The sequence below is a fragment of the Rhamphochromis sp. 'chilingali' genome (assembly GCF_963969265.1).
Source record: "Rhamphochromis sp. 'chilingali' genome assembly, chromosome: 15".
NCBI classification, from domain to species: domain Eukaryota; kingdom Metazoa; phylum Chordata; class Actinopteri; order Cichliformes; family Cichlidae; genus Rhamphochromis; species Rhamphochromis sp. 'chilingali'.
Genome location: NC_137942.1, coordinates 30676400 through 30693303, shown reverse-complemented (window position 1 = coordinate 30693303; position 16904 = coordinate 30676400). Strand labels below are relative to the sequence as shown.

Below are 16904 nucleotides of genomic sequence, written 5' to 3'. Positions count from 1 at the left end.
ATTAATTAATCTAACTAAACTAATTTCAAACGAAGGCTCTTAAATACTTGGTGCCTGATTTTTCACTACTTTGCCTCTTCCTAATCCTCACCATTATTATTTAACACGTGCTTCCTCTTCATACTATATAGATTTGTAGCTGGACTAAGTGCCTCTGAATGGAACTCTTTTTTCTTTTAGGTGCTCACGAAGTTTGAGGAAACAGCATTAGCCGGGTTAAACGCACCATTGCGTGGTTTGCCAACTGACAGACGAAGAAAGCCAGCACGATGAGGTTGGTCAGCAGGTGGCGGTATAGCACCTCCAAACCCGTTGGATAAGTGCCAATAAACCCAAAGGAAGAAGAAGTTGAAATTGGTTCCGGAGGAGCTCCGGGGTCACACAGGAAAGCTAAACCCTAAAATCCTTCAAAATGCTGTTACGAGTGAGTACTGAAAACCTTTCCAGTAAGCTTGACTGTCCGCAGACGACACATCACAAACTGGTTATATGTGTACTCGGCGGTTTGTGCTGTTATTCTGTCGTGTTGATGATGTTAGCTAACAGCTTGTGTGACATAAGTCTGATGGCATCACCTTTAACTTCTTAAGACTCGAACTCTTCCACGACATGCATTTTTAATTTCTCTTTGATATTTAGGCATATTGGGACTCGATGAATGTAAAAACAAAGAATTACCAGATTTTTTTTTACCTTATTTTTAAGAAAAATGAGAGCCACATATGAGGATATTTGTTTAAAATTTCGATAGAACAGTAGCAGTATAATGTCCTCGTAAGTGGATATCAGGCCCTTGTAGAGCAAAATTGAGTATTTTGGTCTAAATAACCCAAAATGTGATGTCCACATATGTGGACGCCAGGTCCTAGGAGGTTAAAGCTGCCAGCTCTGTACGCTAACAGCACTGAGGATCACAGAGAGCCCGATCAGCAAACACAACGAGCTTAAAAGCAGTTTGTGGGGCTTTCTCCCCACGCGGTGCTTCTTTAGTTTTTTTAGTTTGTATTATTGTTATTATTATTTGATTGTACAAAGAGTGTTCAAAATAGTCGTATGAAAAAAAGTTTCAACTCATGATCAGAATTCTATGAGAAAATTCTCTCTGGATTATTTTTTAGTCCGAGGACAGCTGTGAACTTATGAACATGTTTGCTCCTTAAGCAATTTTAGTCTGTCACTTAAAAACAAACTAGTGCTGAAAACATCCCTTAGAGATGTTGGCCTTTATTCACATGATGCATATGGTCACACATAGTGTCATGCACTTGCTGCAAATTTGACAGCTGCACATTCATGATATGAATCTCTGTTACGTCCCAAAGTGCTCTGTTAGACTGAGATCTTGTGACTCATTTGAGTGCAGTGAATCCATCGTCGTGTTCACGAAACCAGTCTGAGATCATGCTGGAAGCAGCGATTAAGATGGGCAGATCATAAAAGGCTGTACATGGTTACTTCTGCCCTATAAATGATGCTTAGTTAGTATTAAAGGGGCCAAAATGTTCACTGAAAGTATCGTCCACACCATTATACCAGTTTGACCAGTTTATACAAAGCAGGATGGAGATATGCTTTTATGTTGTTTACACCATATTCAGACTCTACCATCTAAATGTCTCAGCAGAAATGAAGACCCAACAAACCGGGCAAAGTTTTTTCCCTGTCTCAGCTAGGACTGAGCCATGCTTGACACTAGGTGGCAACAGCAGTCTGTAAATGAGAGATGAGATGAGATAGCCTTTATTTGTCAGTTGCAGGTCTTTGGCCACAACCAAGATGACAGACCTTGCCGACCGTACATACAATACACAAACATCACATTGGGGAGACAGGTCAGGCTAGGTAGCGAGGAAAAAAACATCGAAATGTGTAACACAAAATGATAATACAGGAATGCACAGATATCAACACACCATAGCACAATAAACACAGACAAGCAACATGGGAAAGAGTTCCAGTGTGTACATCTGATCTGGGACCGCTGCAATCTTTCGACTGCGCCTCCAACTGACCCGATGGCCACATCAGAGGGGAGGTAAGCCTTGGAGGTGGCGTTGGATCCGGGGTAGGGAGGGTGATGCGTCGGTGAGTGCTTATCAGTATCAGTATATGTATGTGTGTGCGTGTCCATAGTTCAGCTGAGACAGTGTCCTTCGCCCTGCCAGGCTAAGTAAACAGTGTTCCAGCCAACCCAGGTGGCCTTGTAGGGAATGGGAAGGAACAGACTAAACACAGTCGTTATCAAATGTCTGGAAACTGCAGTTACTGAACTTTTGGGAGTGTTGTTGATCCTATATCTTGGGAGGATTTTTTTGTCTGTCTTTCAGCAGGTGTTGCGTATCGGTTCTTTGACACTGACACACAGCAGATCCATCCACCACAGTTCCATATGCCGGACTCCACTCATACCCATAGTCGTGGAGCAGACGGTGAGTGTGATCATTTGAACGGCTGAAGCAGGACTTTCTGTGTTTAGTAGAAGTGTATATACAGTCAGTATAGAAGTGTATATACAATATAAATACATGATTGTTTCTTTTCTCTTGCAAACAAAAATGTTGCACAAAAAGAATTTAAACAGGTGTGAATCATGAAGATTTAGGATGAGAGAATTTTTGTTTGCTTGGCAAAGCAAAGACAGACATCTGTATAAGTGGCTTTATTCCTGCTAATATCGATGTAAAAACATGAATTTGTGTTGCGGCAGCATATTTGTGAACCTTCTGTATGAATTTGAGATACTGTGCTGTTCAGACCTGTAATCCACAGAGAACATCTTTGTCATTTGATTTAAAATCCTCTCCTTTTGTTTCGTTTTTTGTTTGTTTTGTTTCAGGGGAGAGGAGAACGAGCATATGACATCTACTCTCGCCTCCTGAGAGAGAGAATCATATGTGTAATGGGTCCTGTAAGTGTCTTCCTGAAGATTTTTGGAAACATGTTTTCAGAGTGATTTATATTCAAGCTCTTTTTCTTCCTCGTCTGCTCAGATCGATGACTCCATAGCCAGTCTGGTTATAGCCCAGCTGCTCTTCCTACAGTCAGAAAGCAACAACAAGCCCATCCACATGTACATCAACAGTCCTGGTATGACATAATCAAAACGAAGAGTTCCAATCTGAGTATTTCGCTGTGAGGTTTATTGATAAACTTTATGAAAAGAAGGATGAAGGAATGAGACATTTCACCGTCATGAAAATGAAACAGCAAAGAACTTGTTAGAGCACTACTTTTTCATTTCTGATCCACGGAGAAAGGCTGAGCTGCGTCAGTGTTACAGTAAACCACTGCTGACTGCGAGAGTACTCGCACTAACTATCAATATTTTCTCGTATATTTGTGTCATTGTGCTAAGGCTCACTCAGCACCTACAAGAATTTGTATTTTGATTACAATTCTTTTGCCAAAAAGTAGTGCAGTTAAAACCTTTAAAATTAACTATAATTTTTTATTGCTTATTCAAAATATTGATGTTTTTAATCGCAGTATTTATAAAGTAACAGTTTCTTGATTTGTAGTAACAGAAGCAAAACCAGCTGCTTCACTGGCACTTTCACAGGCTGCTGTCATTTTGTTTGTGACTGAAGCCTGTCGGTGTTTGTGGCCATGCTTCAGCTTTGGTCATTGCATGTATGCTTATGGTACAGTTTGTATTAAGTGCTGTAACACTGTTTGTGGGTGTGATGGTTGCACTAGCGTTGCATTGAAGTTAAAGTGGACCTGCTATATTCATTGTCAGCTCCATGTTTTACTTTTGGACTCTGTTAGAGTAGCTTTGCACGATTCACAATACAAAGTAATCTTGATTTATCTTATACTGGGCTTTGGTGCAGCCAGTTTGTCCATCAACAGTCAAAGAAGCAGTTCTAGTCCCGCCCCTTTAAGCCACCTTTCTTCTGATTGGCTGCCAAATAAAAAGTTTGAACAGCAGATGGGCAGAGCTTCCTTTTAGCCCCTCTCTTTGACAGCATGCATTCACGGTAATGGAGCTCAAAGGGATTACTATACATAGGGTGGCCTGATTTTTATTTTATTTTAATTTTTTTATTTATTTGTCTTTTTTAACGTTATCCGTTTTTAAAATGAGCATAAATTGCTTTTATTGTGATGAAACTTGAGGAAAAGCACAATACGCCCACTTCAGTATATTCTAAATATGGACCTATAAGAGCAGCAGCAGATGATCTTGTGTTGTTGGTATCACACAGTCCAAATACTTTGTGATCTGAATCTCACAGATGAAATTTTATGCCTGACATAATTAACGTCTCTGTTGAATGCAGTGTATTTAAGTAAATGAGTAAATTCATGCAAAGACCGCTCTCATTCTGTCTCTTTTTAAGGTGGTGTGGTGACAGCAGGACTGGCCATTTATGACACCATGCAGTACATTCTGAATCCCATCTCCACCTGGTGTGTTGGCCAAGCGGCAAGCATGGGCAGCTTGCTCCTGGCAGCAGGAACGACAGGCATGAGGCATTCACTGCCCAATGCCCGCATCATGGTTCACCAGCCTTCAGGAGGGGCCAGAGTAAGTTAGTCTCTCTGTGAGTACTGGTCAGTTGGTGTAAAGAAGGGAATAACATTCAGTGTGCTGTGTGTCCAGGGTCAGGCCACTGACATTGCTATCCAGGCTGAAGAGATCCTGAAGCTGAAAAGACAGATCAACAACATCTACGCCAAACACACGGGCCAGTTACTGGAGACCATTGGTATGTTTGTGCAGCTCATTACCACAACACAGTACAAACTTAAAAGTAGGACAAAAGCAGCACAATGATTTCCCCCCTTTGCATGTTTCCTGGCGACAAAAAACTTGGATTTCAGACAAAGAAGGCTAATCCAGGCCTGGAGTGCACGTCTCAAGTTCGTGGCAATGTGTGACATGCAAATAACCAACCGTATATTATATATGGACGAGGGTGGCCATAATGTTTTATTCTGAAGAGTGTAGGACTTGCAGGTGTGATGAACATTAATATTTGGAATTCACAGAGGTGTTAGACATCATCTCAAATAGGGATGGGTATTGATAAGATTTTCACGATTCCGATTCCATTTTCGATTCTGTTTAACGATTCGATTCTTTTTAAAAAGGAGAACACTAAAGTCAATTAGCTTAGAACTTTGTTTTATATCTTCTCTTTGAACAAGATAGAAATTTAGGAGTACAAGGCCTTACAAACCCAACAGTGAGATCTTAAGAGATCCAGCCTACGGCTCTTCAATGGGGTGTCACAGGGTCCCCAGGAAAAAAAAAATTGTAAATGTAAAATAATAAAATAAATATTCTTCTGTAGGAATAACAAAGTATAACATAAATTATTCTGTAGCAATTACACAAGAATATCCAGTAATATCCCTGCCTACAATTAAATACATTCACTTATCGTAAATCGGGGGCATCTGCTGTGGCAAATAGGTGCAAGCCTTTTACCACAAACTTAGTCACTGCTCGGTGACATTCGTCTATCCTGGCCTGAAAGGAGACGCTACCGGTAGACTGCAGCGAGAACTGCCAGCATCTGAGCCAGCCAGACTCTGTCTCTCTCATCATGGTCGCCTAAATGCACAGTAATGGCAGGTTTTGTAATAAGGCAGATCGCGCTAACATAATATGCACTGTTAGTTGATTATTTACCTGCCGCATTAACGGGAGAAGACGTGCAAACGTTACCGCTGCTGCTGGGTTGAGATTCACGAGTCCGGAGCGGAATTAAAAACACGACATTCATTTAAGGTCATCGCGTGTTTTGTGAGCAAATGCTTTTGCATATTCGTAGTGTTTCTTCCCTTAAATGAAATATCTACCTTGCAAGTATTGCAAGTTGCCCTGTTGTCATCCGTTCTCATAAAGTATAACCAAACTTTTGAGCGTTTGAGCCGCCATGTTTCCTGCCAGGTAAATGACGCTCCGCAACGTGGTGACGTCATTCGGGGCGACTGGAATCGATAAGGGAATCGTTTGCAAATATGGCAAACAATTCCAAGGGATTGAAACAGTGGGAACCGGTTCTCAACAAGAACCGGTTTTCGATACCCATCCCTAATCTCAAAGAAACCGATTTTCATATGTATAAGGAGAGGAGGAAAGTTAGTTTAAAACATTTAAACTATAAAACGCTCATTTCTGTCCGATTTACAGAAAGTGTGATGGAAAGGGATCGCTACATGAGTCCCATGGAAGCGCAGGACTTTGGCCTCATCGACCGGGTCCTGGTCCACCCACCACAGGCAGGGCAGGATGAGCCAGAGCTGGTGCAGAAAGAGCCAGCGGCAGCAGAAGCAGCAGCAGCAAGCCCCTCGCCCCAGCCAGAGTCCACAGATCCTGAGAAGGCCTCCCCTGGGACAAATCCACCCTCCTCATACAAACCAGAGCCATGAACGCACCACAGCAGAGCTGTCTGCTAGCTGCAAGATCATCTTCAGGAGTCAAGAGAGCAAGATCCAGCCTCCCCGTGTTTCTCCTCCACTCAGTAGTAGCTTACACATGAGCAGGACCCAAGCCAGCCTCATGTACAGTCATCACAGTAACGTCTTTTTATGATGGTGCTGTTTCCTTTTTTCTTTTTTTTTAAACGTAATTTCTGTGAAAGAAATCTTCAAAGAAGTGATATTAAAACGTAGTTGATTTTTATAATTTATACCACAGGAAGGAAAGCAGTGTTTCATCTGGGTGGGCTTTGGTCCTTTCTCTATGGTGGCTGAGCTGTACTGTACATGAGCTTGTTTAGGGGGAAAGCTTAAGAGTACAGAGCCATCTGTTTCTCTCTCCTGGCTGATGTCCACTCGAGACCGGAGAGAACCTGATTTGATGACCTGATGCTTAATATTTGTAATAAATATGATCAGTTAAACATGACTCACAAAATGTGCTACTTCTTGATCCAGTAGTGTACTGTTAAGTTTTCAGCTGGAGGTTAAAGGCTGTGTTTGAAACTGTATTTTTATTTTTTATTAATTTTGTCACACCATGAAGCAAAGTTACATTATTCACATTACTTCACGAAAAACAGTGACAGAAACCATCTGGCTAAAACTGTACAGTTGTTAAAACGGCAACACTGTAACAAAATTACACATAACTATGCAGCACAGGAACAGGAAAGGACACAGTTGACATTTAAGATGCGCGGCCATTTAACGCCACAGCATGTCGTCTATAACAACTGCAGATGTAAACTTACCACACAGTATCATCTTTTATTTCCATTAAGAAGTTAGAGAAAAATTCATGTGTGCACAATAACACAACCAACCTCTAAATAAAAAAAAAATCTACATGAAATAGTACAAGTTTTATCAGTTGATAGGTCAAAAAGGCAATTTTAGGAAGCATATGAAAATAAAGTGTAACAATGACTATTATAATTATGCTTAACATGTAACACCAAGTGTGTCATATTTGATAAATGAGCTTTTATGAGATGTCAGTGTACTTTTGGTTTCCCAACCAAAAAAGTAAATAAATAGGACAATGCATTTTTAAGCAATGAGTTGCACAAGTGTAGCAAAGATGAGACATTTCACCGTCATGAAAATGAAACCAGCATATGCTAACAAATGCTAATTAGTATTTGTTTTTAATGTCAGAAGATTGAATAAACAATAACAAAATATATAATTTCCTGGCAAATATAATATGGTTTCGACTTACAGGAGAAAGATACTCATGAGCATTATTGGTTTAAAGTTGCTAAAATTACTTGTATAGCTGCATTACTAACACAATAAGTTTGAAGTCGGCACCTTGTTAATCAAGCTAGCTAACGTTAGCCAAACGTTGCACCGCTAAACGTGATAGCTTCTGGCTACAAAAAGACCAACATGCTAACATTTTAGGCAGGCAATTATCAGGAGGCATCATTGTCTCAATCACTAGTTGTAAGTCTTACTGAAGATTATATTCACTTTAATAATGTTCCCTATTTGAAGAGTATTATTAGATATGCTCATTGTCAATGCAATGATATTAGTGTACAGTATTACAATTCTGATACATTTCTAACATACCGACACTCAGCAAACATCATTTTGAACAAAAATAAGTCACTTTTATAAAACATTCAGAAAAAGCTCTATCAAATAAACATAGCCAACACCGATTTGGTCACCGATTTCTCCCTTCATAATATAAAGATTATTAGAGAGAATTTTACTTTTCTTAAAAAGCTTTTTTCTTTTTTTTTTAAGGCTGTTCGACACAGTTTTTTAAAACATTAACCTGACATGTCAGATGTTATTCAAAACTGTTAGAAAGGCAGGAACTTTTCAAAAAGTACTTGGCACATGACTTCAAGAACCTCAGTCTGGTACAGTCTAACAGGCCAAGTTAAACCACAGGATTAATACAGCACAGTTTGTAGAGGTAGGACAACAAAGAGGGGAAAAAAGGCAACGGGAAGCATCTCTGATTACTCGCTTTTAAAGCTAGTAAGTCAGTAATGCAGTTAATATTTCAGCAGATAGTTTGTGCAGAAAATGAGCACTTTGGGAAAAGCTCTTTCAAAAGGAAATAATCATATGTTTATCATATGCATCATCACTCCTAAGACATGCCCGATACTGCCACAGGTATAATAATCCAGTGAGGTAAATAAAACATCGTCTTTGTTGGGTAACAAAATAAATTCAAAAGAGCTATTTCTTTTTCTGCTTCAACACTAAAATGATTTATTTGAATGCAACTTTATTCATTTTTTGAATGACACTTGACAACATGCAGCGCTCAGTCCAGATGGGGGATCTGTAAAAATAACAGAAATATTATGAGCATAACAGAGTCATGAACCTTAATAAGAAACTTGTCTATTTAGAGCCAATATTAACAAAAATGAGTTATTTAATAAAACAGCATAAAAGTAAGTAAGATGACATAATTTTTGTTATTTACATCCAACTACATCTTAGCAGACCGGTGGATGCAGAAAATATAATCGAGGCTCGAGCGACTCCTTCATGGATAAGTCAAACCACAATGAATTTTAATGTTATTCTAAATAACTAAGACACTCAAAGCAACTTCTTAAACATCTATACTGTTATTAAGTAAGATACGAATGCCTTAACATCTAAATAAACTTAATTACTAAGGCTTATTACAAAATCCTTAATGTGAACCGTTACTCATCATCTCTCGCTCTCACTCACACTCTTCTTGCCGGTCATCACATGATTGAGCAGCTCTTGGGTGAGGTGGTCCAGCGCAGCCAGCTCAACTTTTCATCACTATACGGTGGGTAGCGCAGGGCGTTAAGTTTTTCCAAAGCCCAACCACGCAGCATGACTGCTCGCTGGTGACTGAACGCCTCAAAGCCCCAGTGACCATGGTAGTGACCAAATCCACTGTTTCCTGGATGGCAGAGTGAACACTGGTTACGCATATGACTGCATCTCTTACATCTCTTTCTCAGCAGGCCAGCCTGACACATACCTACACCTCCAAAGGGCAGGCCTGGCAGGGCCATGTGCACAATTCCATCATTAGAGCAGAATCCTCCACTGCTTGAATTTTCCAGCACCTTCTTCACCACCTTAAAGAAATAATGACAATATTAGCTAAAAGACTAAATGTTATAAATGTTACAGCAGAAAGTGGAGGCTGCAGAGTTCTGTGTTCTTACAGAGGATTCATCTGAGAAAACATAGAAGGCCAGAGGCTTCTCTTTTGTTTTGGTTAATTTGATGCTTTCCTCCAGAGACTCAATCGTGAGGATCGGCAGGATGGGGCCAAAGATCTCCTCCTCCATTAGAGCATCATCTTCAGCTACATCCACCACTACCGTTGGAGCTATGGAAAGATGAGGACAAAATATTCTTTCATATATGCATTTTTTTCAGTCAAGGAAATTCAGACTCAAGCTACTTTATAGAAACGTGTGACAAAAAAAAGGATACAAGGAATGAGGTGAGATGACCTGTAAAGGATGCAGTCAAAAGAAGAATAACATAATGATCTCACTGACAAAAATAATGAAGTGTGTTACCCATGTAACCTGGTTTCTGTTAGTAACTTGGGTACAAAAATACACATGAATCCATTTGTTTGGTTTTTGTTTGCGCTTTTCCCCCTTTCACTCAGATTTTTCTAACATTTTTATATGTAGTTAATGTTTGAGTCTTTACTAAGCTAACGACAATGCAGTTTAAAAATAATCTTGTTTTATTGCCCAACTCTGCTCTGATCTGCTGGTTGTCGTTTGTTCCATGTTACCAGCAGGAAAGTTGTAGAACGCCCTCTGGTGGACAAACTTTGCAAAATCAACATGCATAACTTGGTTGAAGGGTGTTTCTCTTGTCTCTTCTTTACTTTTTACATTCTCATTTAATCACTCATCACACCAATGAATCTCCAAATAGCTAATGTCAGCCAATATATCAGCCCCATCAATACACTGGTCACACTCTAATATAAAGACTGCTTTAAGAAAAAGTGAGACTATTTAAACACTAGTATTCACTGTGCCATCCAAGTCATTTAATTCAGGTGTTCCAATCATTTCATGGCAAGGTGGATAAAATCAAGCAGTTTTACTGCATTTGTGAAAGAATGGGTCGCTCTCATGAGCTCAGGGAATTGCAGTGTGTTACCGTGATAGGATGCCACCTTTGCAACAAGTCTACTCATGAAATTTCCTCACTATTAAAAATATTCCACAGTCAGCTGTTGCATTATAACCAAGTTAGAGCGATTAGGATCGACAGTAAGTCGGCCACAAAGTGGTAGGCCATATAAAATAACAACTGAGGTGCATAGTGCACAGAGGTCACCACGTTTCTGCAGAGCCAACCGTTACAGAGCCCCAAACTTCATGTGGTGTTCACCACCCTGCCACTGGACTCTAACACAGTGGAGATTTGTTCTCTGGAGAGACCAATCACACTTCTCTGTCGCTAGAATGGTACTGGTCTGATTGCACTGTGCCAAGTGTAAAGTTTGGTGGAGGGGGAATTATGGTGTAGTGTTTTTCAGAAGTTGGATTCAGTCCCTTAGTTCTAGTGAAAGGAACTCTTAACGTTTCAGCAGAGCAAGATATTTTGAACAATTTCACACTCCCAATTTTGTGGGAACCGTTTTGGGATGGCCCCTTCCTGTTACAACATCACTAACAGTGCATAAAGCAATTTCCATAAAGATATGGATGAGTCAGTTTGGTGTCTAAGAACTGCCAGAGTCCTGACCTCAACCCAAAAGAACACCTTTGAGAAGAATTATGTAGAGCAGAGACTGCGAGTCAGGCCTTCTCATGCAACATCAGTCTCTGACCTCACAAATGTGCTTCTGAGAGAATAGTCAAAAATTCCCAGAAACACACTGCTAAACTTGTGGAAGTTAGATCTGAAAAGGTTAGGCTGATGTCATTTTCAACCATCCATCCATTCGCGGAAGGTATTTTCAGCCATATGGATTGAAATTGGGATGTCACTCAAGTTCATATGCATGTGAAAGCAGACAAGCAAATAATTCTGGCAATATAGTACAGGTCTCAAAGCTGAAAGGCAATTTCTTTTTCTTTTTTAAAAGCGGTGCAAGGCTAACTCTGGGCTGGGAGAGCAACTTTCCCTACATCAATGGTCAAGAAGACTGTTAATTTCCTCTTTTTGTTTTTCCTTGAAACATTAAGTAAAAGTGTGATCTAAACACAGATCAGCCACAACAATGAACAAAAACTAGGAAAAAGTAATGTTCTGTGGAGAAATCCTGGGTTCTGACATTGATGTTTATTTAGTTTGACTTGTACCACCTACCTAAACATTTTTGTAGACCCAACACACCTTGCCATGGTAATGGCACTCCCCAATGGCAGCAGTCTCCCCCAGTAGGACAATGTGTCCCATCACACCAGAGAAACTGTTCAAGACCGGTTCAACATGACAAAGAATTTAAGTGTTGACTTGGCCTCCTCACTTTCCAGATCCAAATCCAACTGTGCAACAATGGGAAAGACTGGAACAAGCCCGCTCCACAGGCCCTTCCCTGCAACCGCCAGGACCCAAGGGACTGGCTACCAATGTCCCGATACCAGACAGAGATTACTTGTCCACGCCTCAACGGGTCAGAGCTGGTGGAAAGAGAGGACCTACACAATATTAGGCAGGTATTCTTAATGTTGTGGCCGACTGGTGTAACATTTTTTGCATTGTTTATTTAAAAGTAAATGTATACCAGCTAATATACGGTCTTATACCAAACACCAAATCCTCCTTAAAATACTTTTTAACCCACCTATGTACCTATCCTTCTCGTCGTGCTCTCCTCCCACAACGACCTTGCCCTTGGTCCTGTTGAGCAGTCCCATCAGACGAGTCCAGTGTTTAGGTGTTACAATGCGTGACATATCGGGGCTCTTCTGAATGTCACTGCCGTAGAAGTCCTCCAGGACCTGGCGCAACGCAGGCACAAGGGCATCACAAGTGGCTTTCGAGCACAGAACATAATCCGGTGCCACACAGCTCTGGCCAGCATTGAAAAACTTGGACCACACCAAGCGGTGAGCAGCAGCAGTGGCATTCACCCGACCATATATTAAGCAGGGGCACTTGCCTCCCAGCTCCAAGGTCACTGGGGTCAGGTGGACTGCAGCAGCCTGGAGGACAACGCGTGCCACAGCCTGAGAACCTAACAAAGACGGGTGAAGACTCAGTTCCCAGAACAGAAAAGGATAATCTACATCTCAGTCTTACTAAGCCAACCAGGGAAAAGAGGAGAGAATTGTGTGTCACTTTACTATTGACATGCTGTATTAGACAGGTCATAATTAACTCATAATCATCTAAACCTCTAAACAGTACAGTGAAGCTTTGGCTATGTAAAATTCCTGACATCTGATGCATACCTGTGTGCTCTGAGGTTTTTACCTGTGTAGAAAATGTGGTCAAATCGATTCTTCAGAAGGGCTTGGGTCTCCTTTGCTCCACCGCGAACAACTGCATAACAGTCCTGTCAACAGTCATATCGTCACTGTCACGTTCACTGTGCCCATCTCTATTCATAACAATTGTGAAAAACTCATTTGTCTGTTACTTCTGGTTGATATTATCAGTTATTTCACCTTAGACAGATATTTGGGGATGAGCTCCGTTATCAGATTGTCTGTGGCGGCGCTGACTTCGGAGGGCTTGATGACCACACAGTTTCCTAATCAAAGACATCAACAACAGGCAGCATGTAAAGGCACGTGAAGTCTATAAAATCATTCAAGGTGGACTCTAGGACTCGTTGCCATATTTGCAAATTCTGTCAGCTCACTTTAAAACTTTCGCTCTTACTTTTAGAAATATTACCAAGTTGAGTTCCACTGTGTCTATGAACTGTTAGTCATCCCTTTATTTCATCACATTTGAATTATTGAACTTCAAAACATCCCTAAGACGTCTGCAGATTGTTCAGCGCGCTCCTGTGAGGTATTCACATGTCACACCACCACGCCCCTCCCAGTTACATTTTTCCTGAGCTAGCATTAAATCTCTGAAGTCACCTCACTCAAGGTACCTGTGATTACATTATTGTCATCAATTTTAATGTTGCCTTCAGGATTTAGTTTTGCTAAAAGCGTGTTTGTGGAACTACCTGCAGCAATGGCTCCAATCAAGGGTACGATGAGAAGTTGCATGGGGTAGTTCCATGGCCCGATGATCAACACAACTCCTAAAGGTTCCCTCCGTACAAAACATTCATCAAGCTTTGTGGCCTGAACAACAGAAAACATTACAAAATAAATTATGCAGCAAGAAAAGGCTTTTCAAAATGCAGGACATGCATAGATATATGAAGATATTCTGGATTGCTGTCAGTAAATGCTAGACATATACATTTTATAAATTTAACATTAAAAACAGTCTGAAAACTATATGTGCCAATGAGGCACTGGCCATAAATTTCATCTTGCAAAAAATAGAAAGCGCAGCACACGTCGTATTTCAGTCTGTGCTCTTTGTTTAACAGTGATTTCCTAATAAATACGTTCAGAGTAGAGTTGCTACATTCATTCTCATCATTCTGCAGTGGTGAATTTCCTTTGGCACTGCCTGAAATCTCTCTGGGAGGTGCCAGGGATTTCTCTCTGCAGGAAAAAGACTGCGAGGACACAAGAGGTTCAACTTGTTTGACATGAGGAGTATTACTTGGGCCATGAAAACAGTTGTGTAACGTTTCCTTTTTTGTTTTATTTGGTCGCACACACACTATTAATAAGTCTTTTTTTTTTAAACTTACCAAGTTTTTGCTCACATACTCCGGCTGCATCCAGCTTGTGAGGTTACTGAGGGCGCAATGGAGCTCGTTCATCACTATTTCAACCTCAGACAGGATAGCCTCAAATTTTGGCTATTGTGCAACGACAGCAACAACAGCAAGACAATTAGTGCTTATTTAAGAACAGCAGACAACAATGAATAATCTACTAATAAAACCATTGGATTTATCGATTAAATTCACTAAACTATTCTCACTTTAATGTTTTTTAAAGGAGATGTTAACCACTTCCGTACAGTTGTATTACGGGCTTTAAAACAAATTGTCATGATTGCAAAATCATCATACAGCAAGACAAACAAAAGCCTGAGGCTTTAGTTGCGTAATTATGTGTTGGAGAATTACAGTCATGTGTTCATGCTTTATGTGGAACACGTGAGCACAGTCCTGTACCTTTGTGAGGTCTTTGTGCAGCGCATTTACAATCTGCTCCTCGTTGTCTTTGATCATGGACATTAGGTTGGTCAGCTGTGTCCTGCGAAACTTCTCCGGTATTGTAACACGCGATTCAAACGCTGTGCGCAGCCTTTCCAAAACCTGACTCTGGCTCTCCATTTTTTCAAGCTTCACAAAAAGAAAAGAAAGAAAAGAAGGATTGTTTTCCCTAGAAGCTGTAACGGGCAGATACTTTGTGAAAGGTGGACATTAACTTCTCACATCTTCGACTCAGTGCACGTCGATTACTTATTCCTACTCAGAAATGTTAAACGTCATGAGAAACGTTACAAAAACTGTATTAGGTAAATGATGAATTATACCAAATGTATGTGTATAAAATCTGCATTTTAAAAAGCAAACCACTGCACAGCTCTTTACATACCGCTCCTGTCAGTCTTCTGATGGAATAGTTGGCAACGATATTTCAATTTGTGTAATTACTCTGACAGCGTTTACATGGTCACTGTTGTGACAGCCTGTAATAACGGCAGATGACTCATTTGAAAAAGGGATTATGGAACCCGGTGAGTAACGTGAGCTGCACATTTCCTCATCCCAGTAAGTCTAGTTTGGAAAACACTGAACAAGACCAGCGAGTCTGAGAAATTACTGCCACACACAGCTTTTAAATCCACTATTTATGGATTTCGCAACATTTCACAGGGGCAGTAGCGGTTTTTGATAGGGGCGACACAGGCGGTTGGGGGGGGGGGGGCATCGTGGTGGGGGGCGCCATCAGGGGCATGGGGGAAAAAAAAAAATAAAAAAAATTGCTGGTACTCATGCTGCCCCGACATCATGCCAGCGCATATTGGGAACGGCATAGGCACCAATCAGTTTTCTATCGCCCATTTGCTGGGAGTAAGGGCGCCCTTCGTTTGCAAGGTGCGCCAGAGGGAGTGTTCGCCCAGGGCGCAAAAACAGCTAGGACCGCCACTGCACAGCGGATATATCAAATATTTGTGTGGCGAAATGACCGGAACACTGATTTTGCTGAATGGGGAAGAAATACTAACTGTGACATTTCCAACGGACATTCGCACGCTACTGTAGACAATGGCACGCGGACGTTAACTGATAAGTGCAGTCAAACAGCACAGAAACGACGAATTATCAAACAAATTGTTTTTAACATAATTATTACAGCCTGGCAGATTTCCCACGCGGGATTTGGATGCCTATAAGTGCATTCGTACGCTAGCTGTTTGTGGTTAGGGCGAAAAAAACTTTATCGTGGGAAGTAATTCCCGGGAGAGATGAACAATAGGTTCCAGTGTAACCATTTCTTTCAGTGTGGGAGTCAGGATTTTCTCACGATGGTTTAAACTGCTCTAACATTCATTTGCGTGAAGTAGCTAGCATTTTGCAAACAGCAGAAATAAAGCGAAGATACTGCTGTGTTTAGCCTACCTGCTACTGGGCTTATCGTCTGTCCAACTGGCAGACCTGCGAGCAGACACCGTGCCGACAAAATGCTGAAGACCGTTGACGTTTCCGGGCTTCACTCCTTTTTTCGGAAGTACAGACACCGGGTTTCTTTGGGAGGGGAAACACTTTTGGTCGAGCTAGAAAAACTAGCCTTAAAACTTGTCAAGCGGCAAAGGTGGCTTTTTTAGTATACATTTCCGTGTGCGAAGCATTGACTGTAAGCGAGTTAAGTGTCGCAGTTATTTGGCTCAGTGGTCCCCGCGGAGGGTTACATTTGACGTTTTTACGGGTACAGCAGTTATTCCTGTTTTAGCGTGAATAAGACAAACTCCCGTTTAAACCTTATTTACCAAAGCCAGCCTTATGTGCCCCAGGGACGGAAAAATAAAGCTGTCCACTTTTATACTTTCACACATTTTTCATTGTCTAAACCAGGGGTCTGCAACCTTTTACACACAAAGAGCCACTTGGACCCTGTTTCCACGCAAAAGAAAACACTGGGAGCCGCAAATACTTTTTGAAATCTAAAATGAAGATAACACTGTATATATTGTTTTGTTTTGTTTTACCTTTATGCTTTGTGTGGACAACTAAAGGAAGTAAGCGAAGTTTATTTATTAAGCGCTTTTCACAGACAGGCAGTCACAAAGCGCTGTACACAAATATTAAAATAAACAATACAATCAATAGACATTATACACAATGTAAAAGATCAAATGTACATAATGTAAAGAATATAAAATATGTAGATCAACAAAAGGCTTGTTTGAACAGAAAAGTTTTT

The 16904-nt window shown here is 40.8% G+C and overlaps 2 protein-coding genes across 3 annotated transcripts; one reads left to right on the top strand and one right to left on the bottom strand.

Moving 5' to 3' along the window:
• Positions 1-334: 334 nt before the first annotated feature.
• On the top strand, positions 335-6862 carry clpp (caseinolytic mitochondrial matrix peptidase proteolytic subunit). 2 transcript variants are annotated; one of them, XM_080905781.1, is made up of 7 exons: positions 335-424; positions 2328-2429; positions 2837-2908; positions 2991-3087; positions 4344-4531; positions 4607-4712; positions 6146-6862. In XM_080905781.1, exons 1-7 carry the CDS (start codon positions 413-415, stop codon positions 6382-6384), a joined length of 816 nt encoding a protein of 271 aa, XP_080761907.1. In that variant the 5' UTR covers positions 335-412; the 3' UTR covers positions 6385-6862. The 2 variants fall into 2 exon arrangements, with proteins under 2 accessions (XP_080761907.1, XP_080761908.1); XM_080905782.1 differs by having other exon boundaries at positions 342-424; positions 2331-2429.
• Positions 6863-6940: 78 nt separating this feature from the next.
• Positions 6941-16259, bottom strand: aldh3b1 (aldehyde dehydrogenase 3 family, member B1). The gene is made up of 11 exons (XM_080905780.1): positions 16103-16259; positions 14648-14818; positions 14216-14326; positions 13571-13691; positions 13053-13138; positions 12859-12940; positions 12227-12619; positions 9624-9790; positions 9434-9533; positions 9151-9352; positions 6941-8746 (listed from the first exon to the last, which is right to left on the bottom strand). The coding sequence occupies exons 2-10, from the start codon at positions 14807-14809 to the stop codon at positions 9168-9170; spliced, it is 1407 nt and encodes a 468-aa protein (XP_080761906.1). The 5' UTR covers positions 14810-14818; positions 16103-16259; the 3' UTR covers positions 6941-8746; positions 9151-9167.
• Positions 16260-16904: the final 645 nt, after the last annotated feature.

What these genes read in the sequence shown, in the direction of transcription:
- clpp (XM_080905781.1), top strand. An exon ending in CATGTACATCAACAGTCCTG is followed by an intron (nt 3,088 to 4,343) that starts GTATGACATAAT and finishes TCTCTTTTTAAG; the next exon opens with GTGGTGTGGTGACAGCAGGA. An exon ending in CCAGTTACTGGAGACCATTG is followed by an intron (nt 4,713 to 6,145) that starts GTATGTTTGTGC and finishes TCCGATTTACAG; the next exon opens with AAAGTGTGATGGAAAGGGAT.
- aldh3b1 (XM_080905780.1), bottom strand. Translation starts at nt 14,809, where the DNA reads ATGGAGAGCCAGAGTCAGGTTTTGGAAAGGCTGCGCACAGCGTTTGAA. An exon ending in CGAGAAGGATAGGTACATAG is followed by an intron (nt 9,791 to 12,226) that starts GTGGGTTAAAAA and finishes ATCTTTCCATAG; the next exon opens with CTCCAACGGTAGTGGTGGAT. An exon ending in CCTGCCCTTTGGAGGTGTAG is followed by an intron (nt 9,353 to 9,433) that starts GTATGTGTCAGG and finishes TCTGCCATCCAG; the next exon opens with GAAACAGTGGATTTGGTCAC.